We start from the raw sequence: 13,973 nt of genomic DNA, 5'->3' as shown, positions 1-13,973 counted from the left end.
GGATGTGAGGGTGCAGGCATGGGAAGCAGAGAGAGAGAGGGGAGATAGCTGACTCCAGAGACAATGGCAGGAGAGGCTTGTCTAGTTGAGTATGGATAGATGCAGCTGGACGCTAACCCTGTGATTGCTGAGTGTGGCCTGAAGGAGGCGCTGGTGTCCCAGCTAGGAGAGCTGAACAGGCCAAGTTTGAAGGAAAATGAGCAAGCCCATTTGGGGTCCCTCTTGTGTTGGGGCACCTGATGTCACTGTCACTCAGTAAACTGACCTTGATAAGATAAACCTGGGCGGGAGAAGGGTTCCATGCTATGGATGGAGCAGGAACAGTCACAGCTGGAGGGACACGCCTTGGCCCCTCAAGAGAATGGCCTTAGGAGGCATTTTCCACCTAAGTCCCCAGATGTCAGACCGGAAAGGCACACCCCCTTTCTCTGCTCTGCCCAAGGGAATGGAGGACACACCGTGCCCTGAAAGGAGCAGTTTGCAAAACCCTCACTCTGTCTTAGATAATGCTCTCAGAGTAGGAGAAGTTAAGGCTCAGAGAAGGTTCTGGAAGGCTCTGCTTGGGCTGTAGACCCTGCTGAAACAGGTGTGTGTCCTTGGCCTTGAGGAGGGAAGGAACTTTGGGGAAGGACTGGCCTGACTCCCTGCTTCCTTGTTACCCAACCAGGATGCTACAAACCCCTGAAGCACCCTGGGCTTGGGGTTGGAGGGTCCCCCTCTCATCTCGAGCAGGGAGGAGGGGCAGAGCCCAACCAGTATGGTCAGACAGCCAGCAGCCCTGCCTGATCCCACTGTAAGAGTGAGCCCAGCCCTGGGTTGTCTTTCGAAGGAACTTGCCCTTCCCCGACGCCACTCTGGCCCTCAGCTGCAGGCTCACTCCTGCAGCTCCTCACTGAGTCCTCCTCCTTTCTGGCCCTGGGCCCATGGTCTCATTTCCCTCCCCCGCCAGTCTTCTCACAGTCTCTGCCCCCTGTCCCCTTCTATCCACCACGCCCTCCTCAGTTCAGGCCTCCCTGGCCAGTTCCTTGCTGCCTACCAGGATCCGTGTGTAAGCATCTTTGCAACATGCCTAGTAATGGCTAGACTGATTTGCGGAGTTGTTGGGGTAACAGAGGGACCCCCAGATCGTGGGATGGTCAACCTCATGCTGGGGGAGGGTACCTGGTCAGTTGTCCTGCTCCTCCTTTCTGCTTGGATCCTACCCCCTAACCCCACCCACTGCCTACCACAGGGAGCACCTGTGTGAGCAGCAGGCTGAGCTGGATTACCTGTGCGGTCACCACACCGACACCCAGAGGAGCTCCAGGCTGGTGAGTGTCCGGAATGAAAACAGAGCTGCTCACAGCAGCTGAAGGACGGTGGTCCCCACCCCAGGCCCTTGGGATTTGCCATGAACTTCCCTCTCAGGGCTCTGGGAGGAGCGGTCAGGCCACTGCAGAGGTGCATATGGCCCCATCCCTCAGGGCTTGGCCATCACACACACCAGAGCCAGGCAGTTTATGTGGCTCAGGAAAGTGGCCATTTCTCAGTGTCCCCGGCCCTGCTCTGCCCCAAGTTGAGCCTGCATGCTCTTGTGTCCAAGGTGAGAGTTTTCTGTGGATACCAGGATGTGTGGGGCTCATGGCGTGGGTCTCCCGGACTCTTAAATGGCCCCTCTGATCGCTCTCCCTCTTCTTTAAGGGTCAGAACCTGTATCCTAAGTCAGGGCCCGTCTCCCGTTCTTCCTAAGCCAATTAAAAGAGCCAAGTTAGGGCCAGAGAGATGGCTCAGTGGCTAAGAGCACTGGCTGCTCTTCTAGAGGTCCTGAGTTCATTTCTCAGTAACCACTTCTGTAATCACAACCATCTGTAATGAGATCTGGTGCCCTCTTCAGGCATACATAATAAATAAATCTTTTTTTTTTTTTTTTAAAGAGAGTCAAATGAAAAGCAGAAAGCAGAAAAAGGAGATTTAGTCAATGTGTTAAGATGAGGAAGAAAGGGATCCAGTAGACAGCCCAGAAGTCCACTGGTCTTTTCAAGTTTGAATAGAGGCAGGGATTTGCACATCTAAGCAGTCCTGTCAAGGCATGGTGTTGCCCACAACTGTATCTGGGCTCCACTCTCATCCTGTAGAACTGTGTGAAATGAAATCAAGTCCTCCGCATCAGGCTGGAGTTCTTCCCCTTCTCCCTGCGTGAACTTCCTGAGACATTCCCACTTCTCTGGTATCTGTTGTTTCCATAACTAGATAGCCAGATTGAGAGACAACACCTTAGACTGTCTTCATTTCTACAAGGCAGACTATGGCGCCACCTGCTGTCCAGGGGACACGTCACCCAGCTCACCTTGGTCACACCAGTGTTGGAAGGATAAGGACCCCACAATAAGGACAGAGTGCCTGGGTCCCACAGGGAGTGTTTTATGGGTTCCCCAGAAGCTGGTATCAGAACACCTCTTCAAAATCACAGCTCCTTCCGCTCATTTTTTTAAAAGATTTATTTATTTAAGAATGCAAGTGTTCTATCTGCATATACAACTTTATGCCAGCAGAGGGCATCGTATCCCACTAGAGATGGTTGTGAGCCACCCTGTAGTTGTTGGGAATTAAACTCAGGACCTCTGGAAAAGCAGTGAGTGCTCTTAACCACTAAGCCATCTCTCCAGCTCTCATTTCATTTTGAAATGTTATATTTATTTATTTGTTTGTTTGTTTGTGTGAGGGAGGGGAGACAAAGCAGGGATGCATTCCTTCAATGCCCTTGTGGAGTCAGAGGATAATTGCGGGGCAGGGGTCGGTTCCCTCTTCCCACCATGTGTGGCCCAGACTCCAGCACCTTTACCCATGAGCCATCCAGCTGGCCCTGAAGTGTGACTTTTATGATCCTTGCAGCCACTCATGTGGCTACTGTTTCTATCCTTGTCGTGACAAGGTGCCTGACATGAGCAATGATGTAAGAGAAGAAGGATTAGTTTTGGCTCAAGGCACGACATCAGGAGGGCTGGGCAGCCTACTGCATCTGCGGTCAGCAGGCAGAGAGAGATGGGAGCTGCTAAATAAACGGTTCTCATTTTGCCACGAAGCCCAGAACCCCAGCCTCGGGTGGGTCTCCCCATCTCAATCAACCCCGTCTAGAAACTCTCTCTCATCCAGAAGCTCATTTCAAGGTGATCTTGAACAGAGGCTGTCAAGCAGACAGTCAGTACTGACCATTACAGTGACGGATGCCCATCTTACACAGGAAGAGAGGGAGGCTCAGAGAGGTTGAGCAACTTGCCTGGGGCACACAGAGAAATAGTGCCAGACCTGGAATTGGCTTGCCCACAATGCATGCCGTTCTTCCCCTGGACATTCATGGCCACAGGCAGGGCAGGCTGCAGGCATTGCCGTTGTCATTGGAGCTCAGGTGTCAGTAATGAGGGGGTCTCTGGAATTCTGACCTCCCCCTTCTCTCTGCAGGCTTTCTACTATGACCTGGACAAGGTGAGCCCATGTCCCTGTGCGGTCTCCAGGGTGGGCAAGACAGTTTGAGGTGGCCTTCCATCCCAGCTGCCCTTGGGCAGAACACTTGGGCTTCTCATGTTACAAGCGGGGAAACTGAGGCCTGATGTGAGCTTCGCTGAGATCTGAGCCCAGTGCCCTGATCCTGGGGGGGGGGGGGGGGGGGGGAACGCAGCCACTTCTGAAGCAGCTTTTTTTTTTCCCCTGGGAGAAGCAAACACGCTTGGTAGAGAGACATGTCCGGAAGGTGGAGTTTCATATCAGTAAGGTGGGTGTCTTGAGCATCACGGAGCGTCGTGGGGGTGCCACAGGGAGTCATGTGGGTATCGCTTGTGAGTCAGAGGGAGTCACAGGATGTCACTGGACATCATGTGGGTGGCACAGGCCACCATGGGGTGTCATGAGGGTGTAATGAGTGTCCAGGTTGGGTGGTTATGTGTAGCTGCAGAGAGGAGGGCTAGGCAGAGCTCCTGTGACTGACAGCAGCGTCTCAGCCCTGGGGTGGGACTCTGTCACTGGTCAGTACACGGGGCTTGCTGCTTGGTCTTGGGAGGCTCTAACTGTCGCTGTGTAGACAGGAAAGTGGGGGGCTCAACCCACAGGGATGTGCTCAAGGTCCCGTAGCGAGTCCCTTAGGCTTGCCTCCTCCTCCCTCACCCTCCTTCTTCTTCTGGAGATAGGATTTCATGGTGTAGCCCTGGAAGTCTGGAAGTCACAATATACTCCAGACTAGACTTGAACTCACAGAGAGCTGCTTGCCTCTGCCTCCTGAGTGCTCGGATTAAAGACATACACCATCATGCCCAGCTCCTTTACGTTTTCTTTTCTTTTTTCTTTTTAAAGATTTTATTTTTTTATTATGTACAGTGTTCTGCCTGCATGTATGCCTGAGGGTCAGAAAAGGGCACCAGACCTCAATACAGATAGTTGTGAGCCACCATGTAGTTGCTGGGAATTGAACTCAGGACCTTTGGAAGACCAGGCAATGCTCTTAACCACTGAGCCATCTCTCCAGCCCTCTTTTAGGTTTTCTTATAGTCCATTTACAAGTACTTTCAAGAGCTCACCTTCCTCTCCAGACCCACAGGGCAGGCACTGCCGTGGCTCACTTTCCATTCCACAGTTGGGACTCAGACTGGTGCATGACATATCATGAGTGTCTACTGTGCTGAGTTGTGTGTGTGATCCTAGGTGCCGGGGTGTGAGGTGGTGGCTAAGAGCCATGCTACCACAGGGCGAGGCTGGGCTAGGAGATAGTTCTTGGAGGAATAGATGGTGGGCAGAGGCTGTCCCTTGGTGTGGCCCACAGCCTGCATGTTTGCTGCAGGTGGATGAGCTCTATGAATGCTACTGTATCCAGTGGCGTCTGCGAGATGGCGCCTCCAACATGCAGCGTGCCTTTAGCAACAGTACCCAAAGCCGCGCCTCCCGGGAGAGCCTGCAGGAGCTGGGCCGCAACTTGCAGGAATGCATGGAGGTGGGCCAGCCTCTCTAGCCCCTGCTCTGGGCTCCTGGGTAGGGGGTGCGGCTCGCAAAGGACTGATCCACTTGTGGGCCTTGCAGGACATGTGTCTCATAGAGGGGGCCTTGGAAGTTCACCTGGGCGAGTTCCACGTCAAGATGAAAGGTGAGCGCCAATCCGGCTGGGCCTTGGTATCAGTTCTTCCCAGCAGCCAAGAGAGCCTGCTAAGGGTGGGCGGGGCAGGCCGGAGTCCCAGGGTCTAGAGGCCCAGCCCTGATGGGTGCCCTTGTGACAGGAGGTGGGCTCATTGCTCTCTGGGTATGCTATGATGCCCTCCACCCTCTTGACCATCAAAATCTATCCTTCCCATGCCGCCAGGCACACCCTTGTACCCTGAGGTCCCTATTGTCCCTGGGTGGGGCGGGAGGGGGGAGAGGAGACTAGCCCATTTCTGTGTTCCAGGCTTGGTGGGCTATGCACGCCTCTGTCCAGGAGACCAGTATGAGGTACAGCCAGGAAGGTCCTGGGAGGGCGGTCCATGGGTAGGCAGTGAGGGGATTCCCCTGGGGCTGCCTCTGCACCTGCACCCTTCCTGTGTCTCACACGCAGGTGCTTATGCGCCTGGGCCGCCAGCGGTGGCGGCTGAAGGGCCGGATAGAGCCGGATGACAGCCAGACCTGGGATGAGGAGGAGAAGGCCTTTGTGCCTACCATGCACGAGAACCTGGAGATCAAGGTGGGTCAGGGCCCAGGGTGGGACCTGGTGCCTGGGTGCTGGAGCCAGACACCACCATCCTGTCCCTCACGGCCAGGTGACCGAGCTTCGAGGCCTGAGCTCAATGGTGGTGGGTGCTGTGACTTGCGACATCGCTGACTTCTTCACGGCCCGACCCCAGCTTGTGGTGGTGGACATCACTGAGCTGGGCACCATCAAGCTGCAGCTGGAACTGCTGTGGAAGTGAGTGGTTGCTGTGGCACCCCTGCCCTCGCCAAGGCCACCCCTGCTCCTGGTGCAGTCCAGACCTGCTCCTGCATAGCCATCCCTGACCTCACCCATCCTACCCCACAGCCAGGTTTATCTGACCTTTACAGCAGCCTTGTCTCCTCCTCCCCCACACCTCCTGTGACCTTGAATTTCACTCTCAGTTTCGGAACACAGTGACAGCGCAACCAGGACCCTTTCTGGGCCCCTTTTCCTCCTTAGTTCCTCTTCACCACCTTCTGCCATTGGCTGTCCCCTGTCCCTTCCAGTCTGGGGCTGAACGTTGACGTCTTTCTTTAGGTTGCAGACCAGTTAGGTCCATCCAGGCTCAAGCCTGTTTTGGGTTTGGGGCTCCCTCTGCAGCCTCAGGAGCCAGTGGTTTCTAAAGTTTCTGTTGTTGGCACCTTGCATTTCCAGGACGCCTCTCCCCTGAGTGGGTGTGGCAGGGTAGGAAAGAGCTGAGAGCATCCAACCCAGTCACCTAGGATCCCCTCAAGTGCATGCCACAACCCTAGGCTTGGAAGGGGGGAGGTACTGCAGGCCCCTGGGCTCCAGATCTTCCTGGTGGGTTTGGTGAGCTCTCCTCAGCTGAGGGCTGTGCAGCCACCTGGCCTCTGCCATGCAGCCTTGCCCACCACACTTCAAGTGTATAGCATGAACATCACTCCTAACTGACTCGAAGGCTTTGGGGCGAGAGAAAAGTGGGGTGAATTTGATTCTGGCCCTCTCTTATTGGAGGGGATGCTGGTCAAAGCAAATTCCTTGTCTCAAGCCATCATTTCAGAGTTGTAAATAACCCAGGCACTCACAATCCATTCCGTGCAAATAACCCAGCCACCCACAATTCATTCCGTGTAAATAACCCAGGCACTCATTACCTAGTGGAGGTTGTGGGAAGATCAGCAGAGCTTCTGCATACACAGGTTACTTTGAAAGGCAAGGCAGCTGCCTGTGACTGCAGAGCACTGGGTCCCATCCCCAGACGGTCTCTGCTCTCCTCTGTAGCCCCTTGGACTCTGAGTGCCAGCTGGTGTCACCCAGCCCCACTGGCAGGTTCTCGATGGGCAGCAGGAAGGGCTCACTGTACACCTGGACACCACCTAGCACCCCCAGCTTCCGGGACAAATACTGCCTGGTAAGTGAGCCTGTTCCCAGCAGGCTGAGATGCTCTGGGACTGGGCAGTGAGGAGCATGGCCTGCTTGGGGTTCAGCCTGGGGGTTGTAGGGCTGTGGGGCTCATTCTTCCGCGGCTTGAGGCCATGGGAATTAGGCTGGGTCTGGGACCTACTGGGGTGTGTGTGAGTGTGAGGAGGGTGTCCTCTGCTTAGCCATGGCCTTGGCCTCACCTTGCTGAGGAGACTCAGAGCTTCCAGGCGTGTGATCTGGAGCCATCCACAAAGAAGCAACCTTCTCCCCATGTCCCCAGGGCCAAGGTCCCCTCGGAGGCCACCACACTCTCTGGGTGGGGGGGCATTGAAAGCTGTGCACACAGACACCCTCAGCATTTCTCTTGCTGTCCTTGTGATGGTCTTTCACATACAAGGACCTTCCTTCCTTCCTTCCTTCCTTCCTTCCTTCCTTCCTTCCTTCCTTCCTTCCTTCCTTCCTTCCTCTCTCTCTCTCTCTCTCTCTCTCTTTCTTTCTTTCTGTTTTTCGAGAAAAGGTTTCTCTGTAGCATTGGAGCCTGTCCTGAAACTAGCTCTTGTAGACCAGGCTGGCCTTGAACTTGCAGAGATCTGCCTGCCTCTGCCTCCTGAGTTCTGGGATTAAAGGCATGCGCTACCCCCACCCCACGCTGCCCCACACATGACTGTGTTCACTCCACAGACAGAGAGGTAATTTCAGTGTTATGCTGTGCCTGCCCACAGGCCATAAGCAATCTTCAGCAAGAACATCTCTCCCCAAGCTTGCACCCATCCAGGGTCCCAGGCCCCAGGACTTGTCCCCCTTTAGGTGTGGACATTGGCACATGGGTGGGGAGACACACGACATCTCTCCAATACAGAGCACAGCGATCTCTGGGCACAGAGGGGGACCACTGGAGCACTTAGGGTCTCCAGGGATATGCTTCCAGAGCAGTGGCATCTGAGCTGGGACCCCCAGTGCTGAGGGCATGTGTGCAGGGTAGTTTGAGGCAGAGAGCACAATCAGCACCAAGGTCCTGAGGCAGGAGCTTGGCGAAGATGAAACAATGAAGTTGAGGTTTGCCGGGGAGAGTCAGGGGATGACGGAGCATCTGCGGCTCCAGATGCCAGTCACCTTGGCAGATCGACATCACCCTGAGCACCTGGGCACATGAGGGGCTCAGCACAGTCCCTTGGGTGGCTGCTGAGGTTGCTCCTGCATCCCCTCCCAGTCTGTCCTCCAGCAGCCAATGCAGCAGGCCTTGCTGCTAGGTGGGCCTAGGGCCACCTCCATCCTCGGCTACCTGTCTGACAGTGAGCTCCAGGGCCCTCGCCTGCGGAACCGGAGCCAGGAGCGACTTGAGATGGACTCTTTCAGCTCTGAGGACCCCAGAGACACTGAGACCAGCACTTCGGCATCCACCTCAGATGTGGGGTTCCTGCCCATGCCTGCGGTACCCACGGCTTGCATAGAAGAGGGGATCAGGGAGGAGCCCCCACCCCTGGGCCTGCTGCCAGGCCTGGCTCATCCAGTCAGTGGTGTGCTTGTGGAACAGCCTGGCTGGAGGGACTTGGGAGGAGAGAGGCTGACCCTGCTGCGAGATGCCCCAGTCCACAGCCCCATGGTGCCACAGAGCCAGAAGAACCAGGAAGAAGGAGATGGGGATGGAGTTGAGAGGCCTGTGCAGGAGGTCCTGGATCTGCTGCGGTCTGCAGACACTGCTCAGCCCCAGCTCCGGGAGCTGGAGTACCAAGTCCTCGGCCTCAGGGACCGGCTGAAGGTATGCCCGCCCTGCACTGGACAGCAGCACCACCTTGCTGCCCGCCTGAGGCCTGGGAGCAGGTGCAGGGACCAGGCAGCCCACGTGAGCATCCCAGCCTCACCCCCATGTGACCTGGGTGGGCCGAGCCTCTCTCGCCCTCAGTTCCCTCACTTTTCAAGGCCTAGGAGGAGAATACCCAGGGGAGGCCGGAGTGCACAGTGAGTAATTTGCTCCGTTTCCAGTTAGAACCTGGCTCCATCGAGAATCTTCTGATGTAGGTGGGTGCTCGGGGCTGTCATTTTAGGATTAAGAACTTTGGGCCAGACCGAGCTGAATTCAAGGAAGGCCCTGCAGCTACCTGTCCCTGACCCGCGTCTGTATGGCCACCCAGTACCTCCCCATCCATCAGTGGTCATTCAGCCAGAGGATGTCCTCCGGCCCCCTGCAGTGGCTCTTGGAGCTGCTAGCCTCGACGAATGGCTTTGTTTACATTTTTAAATACATAAAATAAAATGTAGACCACACACACCAACTTCTATAGCCCATTCTTGGGTATGACACATGTTTTCTTAGAACGATCCAACACAAACCTCTCTTCAAAAAATTCTCACCTAATATTTTGTTTCGTTTTCTTCATTCTCGACCTGGACCTCACACATTCTCACATCAGCACAGCTGAGGAAAAGCACCACTTCTCATGGTCTCTATCCAGTTCTTAACCCACCCTGCCTGCCGGCCACCTTCGAAAGGCCCTGCTCCAGCGTTCCAGGAAGGAGGATTTGAGGAAGGATGCCACCTTTACTTGCACATCCCGGTGTTTGCGTGTGGAACAGTTTGAGTTTCAGGCACACAGCTTCTGTCACACTCCTGTATTTTCAAAAACCACACACACTTCGTACGACCCTGAACTAGCACAGCTATTCAGAATACCAGTGAGACCCCTGTCTTTCGGAAAACAGCCAAAGACAATAAAAACAATGACAGGTCCCGCCTTCAGCTTGGATTCTAAAGTCACCCAGAGCCTTCCTAGACTTCTTGAGAAATGGGCTCAATGTTGCTAAGAGGCCAAGGCTGGTCTTGAACTCCAGATCCCCCTGCTTCAGCCCCCCAAGGCTGAGAGGACAGGTGTGTGCCACCATGTCTGGCTAACTTACACACACTTATTACTATTTATATATGTGTGTATTTATGTGTACGTATGTACACACGTGTCAGGTGCTCTTGAGGCCAGGTGAGGCCATCCGATGCCCTGGAGCTGGGCTTATAGATTGTTATGAGCCACCACGTGGGTGCTGGGAATCTGCAAGAACAGCCAGTACTTTTTACCACTGAGCCATTTCTCCAGCCTCAGACACATACATAGATGCATGTGTATATAGTTACACGCACATGCACAGTGCACATATACACACACTCACGTGCACACACATGCACACACACACCTGCCTGTGCACACAATCGACCCCCTCCCTTACCCTCCTGAAACTCATCTACCCTTGAAGACTGGTGTGCAGCAATGGGGAGAAGGCACAGACTCTGCTGCTGTCATTTTTTGAGGAAAACCCTCAAGATGCTGTGTGCGCTCCTTTAGGGCTGAGGGCGACCGCATGGCTGCTCTGCCTCCCTGCAATTGTCATCCTTTCCCCAGTCACCACCACATGCTCGGCCACCTGTGCTGTTTTGCTGTGTGCACGGCCTCATGTGCAGGGCTGCTTGTGGGCTCGTGGTCCTGAGCACAAGCCTCGGCATGACTGGTGGTAAAATTCCCAGAGTTAGATGATTCCTTCGGGCGGGAGGTGCAGAGCGCTGACAGGAGCCCAAGGGTATTGCCACCACACTGTTAACTACGCTGTCGCTGTCGTCAGGGCTGGGGAGACCTGGCCTCACCCTCCAGGACCCACACAAAGAAAGGCAGGCCTGGTGGTGGCAAGCACTTTAGCACTGGGATGTGGAGACAGGAGGCTCCCTGGGGCTCAGTGCCCACTCAATCCAGCCTAACTGGCAAACTCCAAGTCCCAGCAGGAGGGACCTCAAAAACAAACATACAAAAAAAAAAAAAGACCACACCAGTAAAACAAGGTGACAGCTCTTGAGGCATGACACCCAAGGTTGTTCTTGTATGGCCCCTCTTCACACACAAGCACATATGTACAACATGCACAACACATGCACACATACACTGGGAAAGAAACAGGTATTAAAAGTGCACACGAGGGCCTTGTACTTACAGGCTGGGAGTTTGCAGTATGGCCTTGGGGTCATGGCTCAATGTTTGCTAATTTGCTGACATAACTACCTCAATTCATAAGCACCCACTGTGTCCATCCGTGTCTGTGTATATACATGCACACGTGTGCTTGTCACTGTGTCCATCTGTCTGTACATACATGCACACATGTGCTTGTCACTGTCATCTGTCTGTACATACATGCACACATGTGCTTGTCACTGTCATCTGTGTCTGTACATACATGCACACGTGTGCTTGTCACTGTCATCCGTGTCTGTACATACATGCACACATGTGCTAGTCACTGTCATCCGTGTCTGTGTACACACTAGCACACATGTGCTTGTCACTGTCATCCGTGTCTGTGTACACACTTGCACACATGTGCTTGTCACTGTGTCCGTCCTTGTCTGAATCCCCTCAGGGTGACTTTCAGTGTGAGTTTCTACATTTGCTGAGAAATGAGCCATTGAGCCATTGGGCAGCAGCACAGGGGCAGGTGTCTGCTGGGAGGGAGTGGCGCCTCCTTGTTGGGGAAGCCCTGCCCTGCGCAGTCCACACCTGAGCCTCTCTCCCTGTGGTCTGTCGCATGGGTGTTGGGGACAGGTTTGTCTCTCTGGTGACCTTGTCTCAGGCTATGCTGATGGGACACTGGAAGTGCCACATCCCAGACTCACTCTGCTGAGCTGGCTTGTGCTGGGGCCGATGGGGGGAGGGGGCTGGGGCGGTCACATCCTGGACGGCTGTGGGAGGGCAAGGCCGTCATCCTGGTACTTTTCCACAGCCGCGAGGGGTGCAGCCGGAACCGGTATCAGTGCAGAGTCTGATGGACTGTATCCTAGAGAGCTTCGCCTTTCTGAATGCCGACCTTGCCAGTGATGAGCTGTCCCTGTTTGGGGGCTCCCAGGCTCCCGAGTGAGTGCACACCCATGGGAACCCCTCTGGGCAGCTGTAGCTCCACGCTGGTCTCATCACGTCTAGTTTTATTGTGCTCGGTGCCTCCTTTCCATATCACTGTCCCCACATAGCTAGTATGGCCACTGAGGTGATCTCAGGCAGTAACAGCAGCACACAGCAAAAACCTGACCTTGACCTCAGTGGCTGCCATGCTGACCACCCTCCCTAGTAACTGTCTTGCCCAGCATTCACTCTGGACCACCATCCATCGGCCTCGCTACCTATGCTGATGGCCCAGTGCCACTTCTGTCCCCAGACCTCAGCCAGACAGAAGGGGACATTTCTTTCTCTCATCCAGTGGTCCCACAGGGAGATTCCAAGTCTGATGAGCCAGTTGGGCCTTGGGGGAGGGGTGGCGGTTCAGCTCAGCCCTGTGAGCCATGATATCCCCACCCTGAGTCTGGGCTTCCTGCCCACTTCACAGAAGAACAAAATGAGGCTTTGGCGACCAACCAGGAGCACAGCCTCGGGTCCTCTGGGTAGCACTGCCCTCCATACCTGATGGATTTCCAGCCAACTTTCTCCCCCTTCCCGCCACTGAACTCCCGGACCTGGGGCCCAACTCTATGATCTGAAGCTCTGGGGTGGGGTGGCGGTCAGGGAAGGGGTTCCCTTGCTAACCCAGTGGTCACTCATTTCTTTTGTCTCCTCAGGAAGGACAGTCCCCCACCTCCTCGGCCATCATTGAAGGTGTCACCCAGCGAGCTCACAGCCGGTGTCCCGGAGCTGGACACACTGCTCACCGTCCACCTTCAAGTCTGCAAGGCCTTGCTTCAGGTGTCAGGGTAGGGCTTGGCTGGGGTGGGTTCTGGGCTCAAAGGTGGCAAAGTTTGGGGTCAGGTAAAAGGAAGCCACTCTGAGAGCCGATGCCATGGAGACTCTGTGGCAGGAGGTAAGGAGCTATGTTGGGTCTCAGGGAGTCAAGCCCTGAACTGAGAGGGTGGTTCTGGTATACATGTTAGGTGCCACACCAGTCCAAACTGGTTCAACCCCAGGAATTGAACATGGTGGGCTTCAGGCTATGCTACTTCCAGGGGCCCAAATGCTGGGAGATGGGCCTGGCCGTCTTCCCGCTGCTTTGTGATGGTGGTTGTGATGGTGGTTGTGATGGTGGTTGGCTGAATTTGGGCAGGCTGACCCTGGGGGCTCAGCTTAACGAAGAGAAGGGTGCTTAGGCCATGGTAGAAGCCACCTCTGGGATAGAGCAAGTGTGGGCAGCTGAGAGCAGAGACGTACATGTCAGGCTAACCAGAGCATCCCGGCTGATTCTAGAAGCTGGCCTCCCCTAATCTGTCACGGATGGTCCAGGACTGCCTCCTGGAGGAAGCAGAGCAGCAAAGGCAGGTTCTGGAAGTGATTTCAGTCCTTGACTCGGAGCAGGTCAGCAAGGCCAGGTCGGTTGAAGAGAGTAAGTAGCAGCCAGCCTCATACCCATGGCGGCCTTGCCTCTCTCTCCCTTCCATGAATGGGTGGATTGGCTGGGCTTCTGCTTACTCGTGTGTCTCTGTATACTGGGGAGGCCACTGTCGGGTTCACCAAAGCCATCCCCACTCACATCCTGATGGTTCCACCAAGGAGCAACGGCTGTCACTTCAGTTCTTTGTCTACCCTTGCGGACCTCTCTGGGGTGGCTGTGAGTGGCTGACATTATGAGTGGGGACAAGGAAGGTGACTGGAGCGACATGGGCCTGAGAGGGGGGGTCCCTGTATTGGGTCTCCTGCCCTCACTTCCAGCTTCGGGTCCTGGTGAAGGGGTTTCTGGTGCCTGTGGCTGCTCCCGCCAGGCTGCTGAGCAGCTGCTCGCTCTCAGTCATCCCACAGACTCCTCACAGGAAGGGTGGCCTGGCATTGTGGCAAGGATGTACCCAGCCTGGCAGCGTCCTGGCTTGCCCTGCTTCTACACTCCTCAGCCAGCTTAAGAAGATGTTCCTACATCGAGTCCGAGGGAAGTACCCTGGCCAGCTGGAAATAGGTAG

At 55.1% G+C, this 13,973-nt stretch overlaps 1 protein-coding gene across 4 annotated transcripts in view; it reads left to right on the top strand.

Annotated features, from left to right (window-relative positions):
- Window positions 1-13,973, top strand: part of Ripor3 (RIPOR family member 3) — a 42,471-nt gene that overhangs the window by 22,500 nt on the left and 5,998 nt on the right. Inside the window, exons 4-17 of one of the 4 annotated variants that reach the window (XM_050120137.1) lie at window positions 1,232-1,310; window positions 3,439-3,462; window positions 3,695-3,748; window positions 4,808-4,957; window positions 5,044-5,107; window positions 5,405-5,448; window positions 5,552-5,677; window positions 5,754-5,899; window positions 6,929-7,058; window positions 8,280-8,828; window positions 11,825-11,955; window positions 12,651-12,774; window positions 13,270-13,405; window positions 13,808-13,969. In XM_050120137.1, coding sequence (XP_049976094.1) covers window positions 1,232-1,310; window positions 3,439-3,462; window positions 3,695-3,748; window positions 4,808-4,957; window positions 5,044-5,107; window positions 5,405-5,448; window positions 5,552-5,677; window positions 5,754-5,899; window positions 6,929-7,058; window positions 8,280-8,828; window positions 11,825-11,955; window positions 12,651-12,774; window positions 13,270-13,405; window positions 13,808-13,969 — 1,919 coding nt within the window. Of the gene's footprint in view, window positions 1-1,231; window positions 1,311-3,438; window positions 3,463-3,691; window positions 3,749-4,807; window positions 4,958-5,043; window positions 5,108-5,404; window positions 5,449-5,551; window positions 5,678-5,753; window positions 5,900-6,928; window positions 7,059-8,279; window positions 8,829-11,824; window positions 11,956-12,650; window positions 12,775-13,269; window positions 13,406-13,807; window positions 13,970-13,973 lie in introns of all 4 variants that reach the window. The other 3 variants (XM_050120136.1, XM_050120138.1, XM_050120139.1) reach the window with 3 other exon arrangements.

The sequence above is a fragment of the Alexandromys fortis genome, unplaced genomic scaffold (genome assembly GCF_014885135.2).
Source record: "Alexandromys fortis isolate MF-2015 unplaced genomic scaffold, M_Fortis_MF-2015_v1.1 scaffold_141, whole genome shotgun sequence".
Taxonomy (NCBI): Eukaryota; Metazoa; Chordata; class Mammalia; order Rodentia; family Cricetidae; genus Alexandromys; species Alexandromys fortis.
The sequence above is the reverse complement of the archived record's forward strand: the minus strand, read 5'-3'. Positions and strand labels throughout refer to the sequence as shown.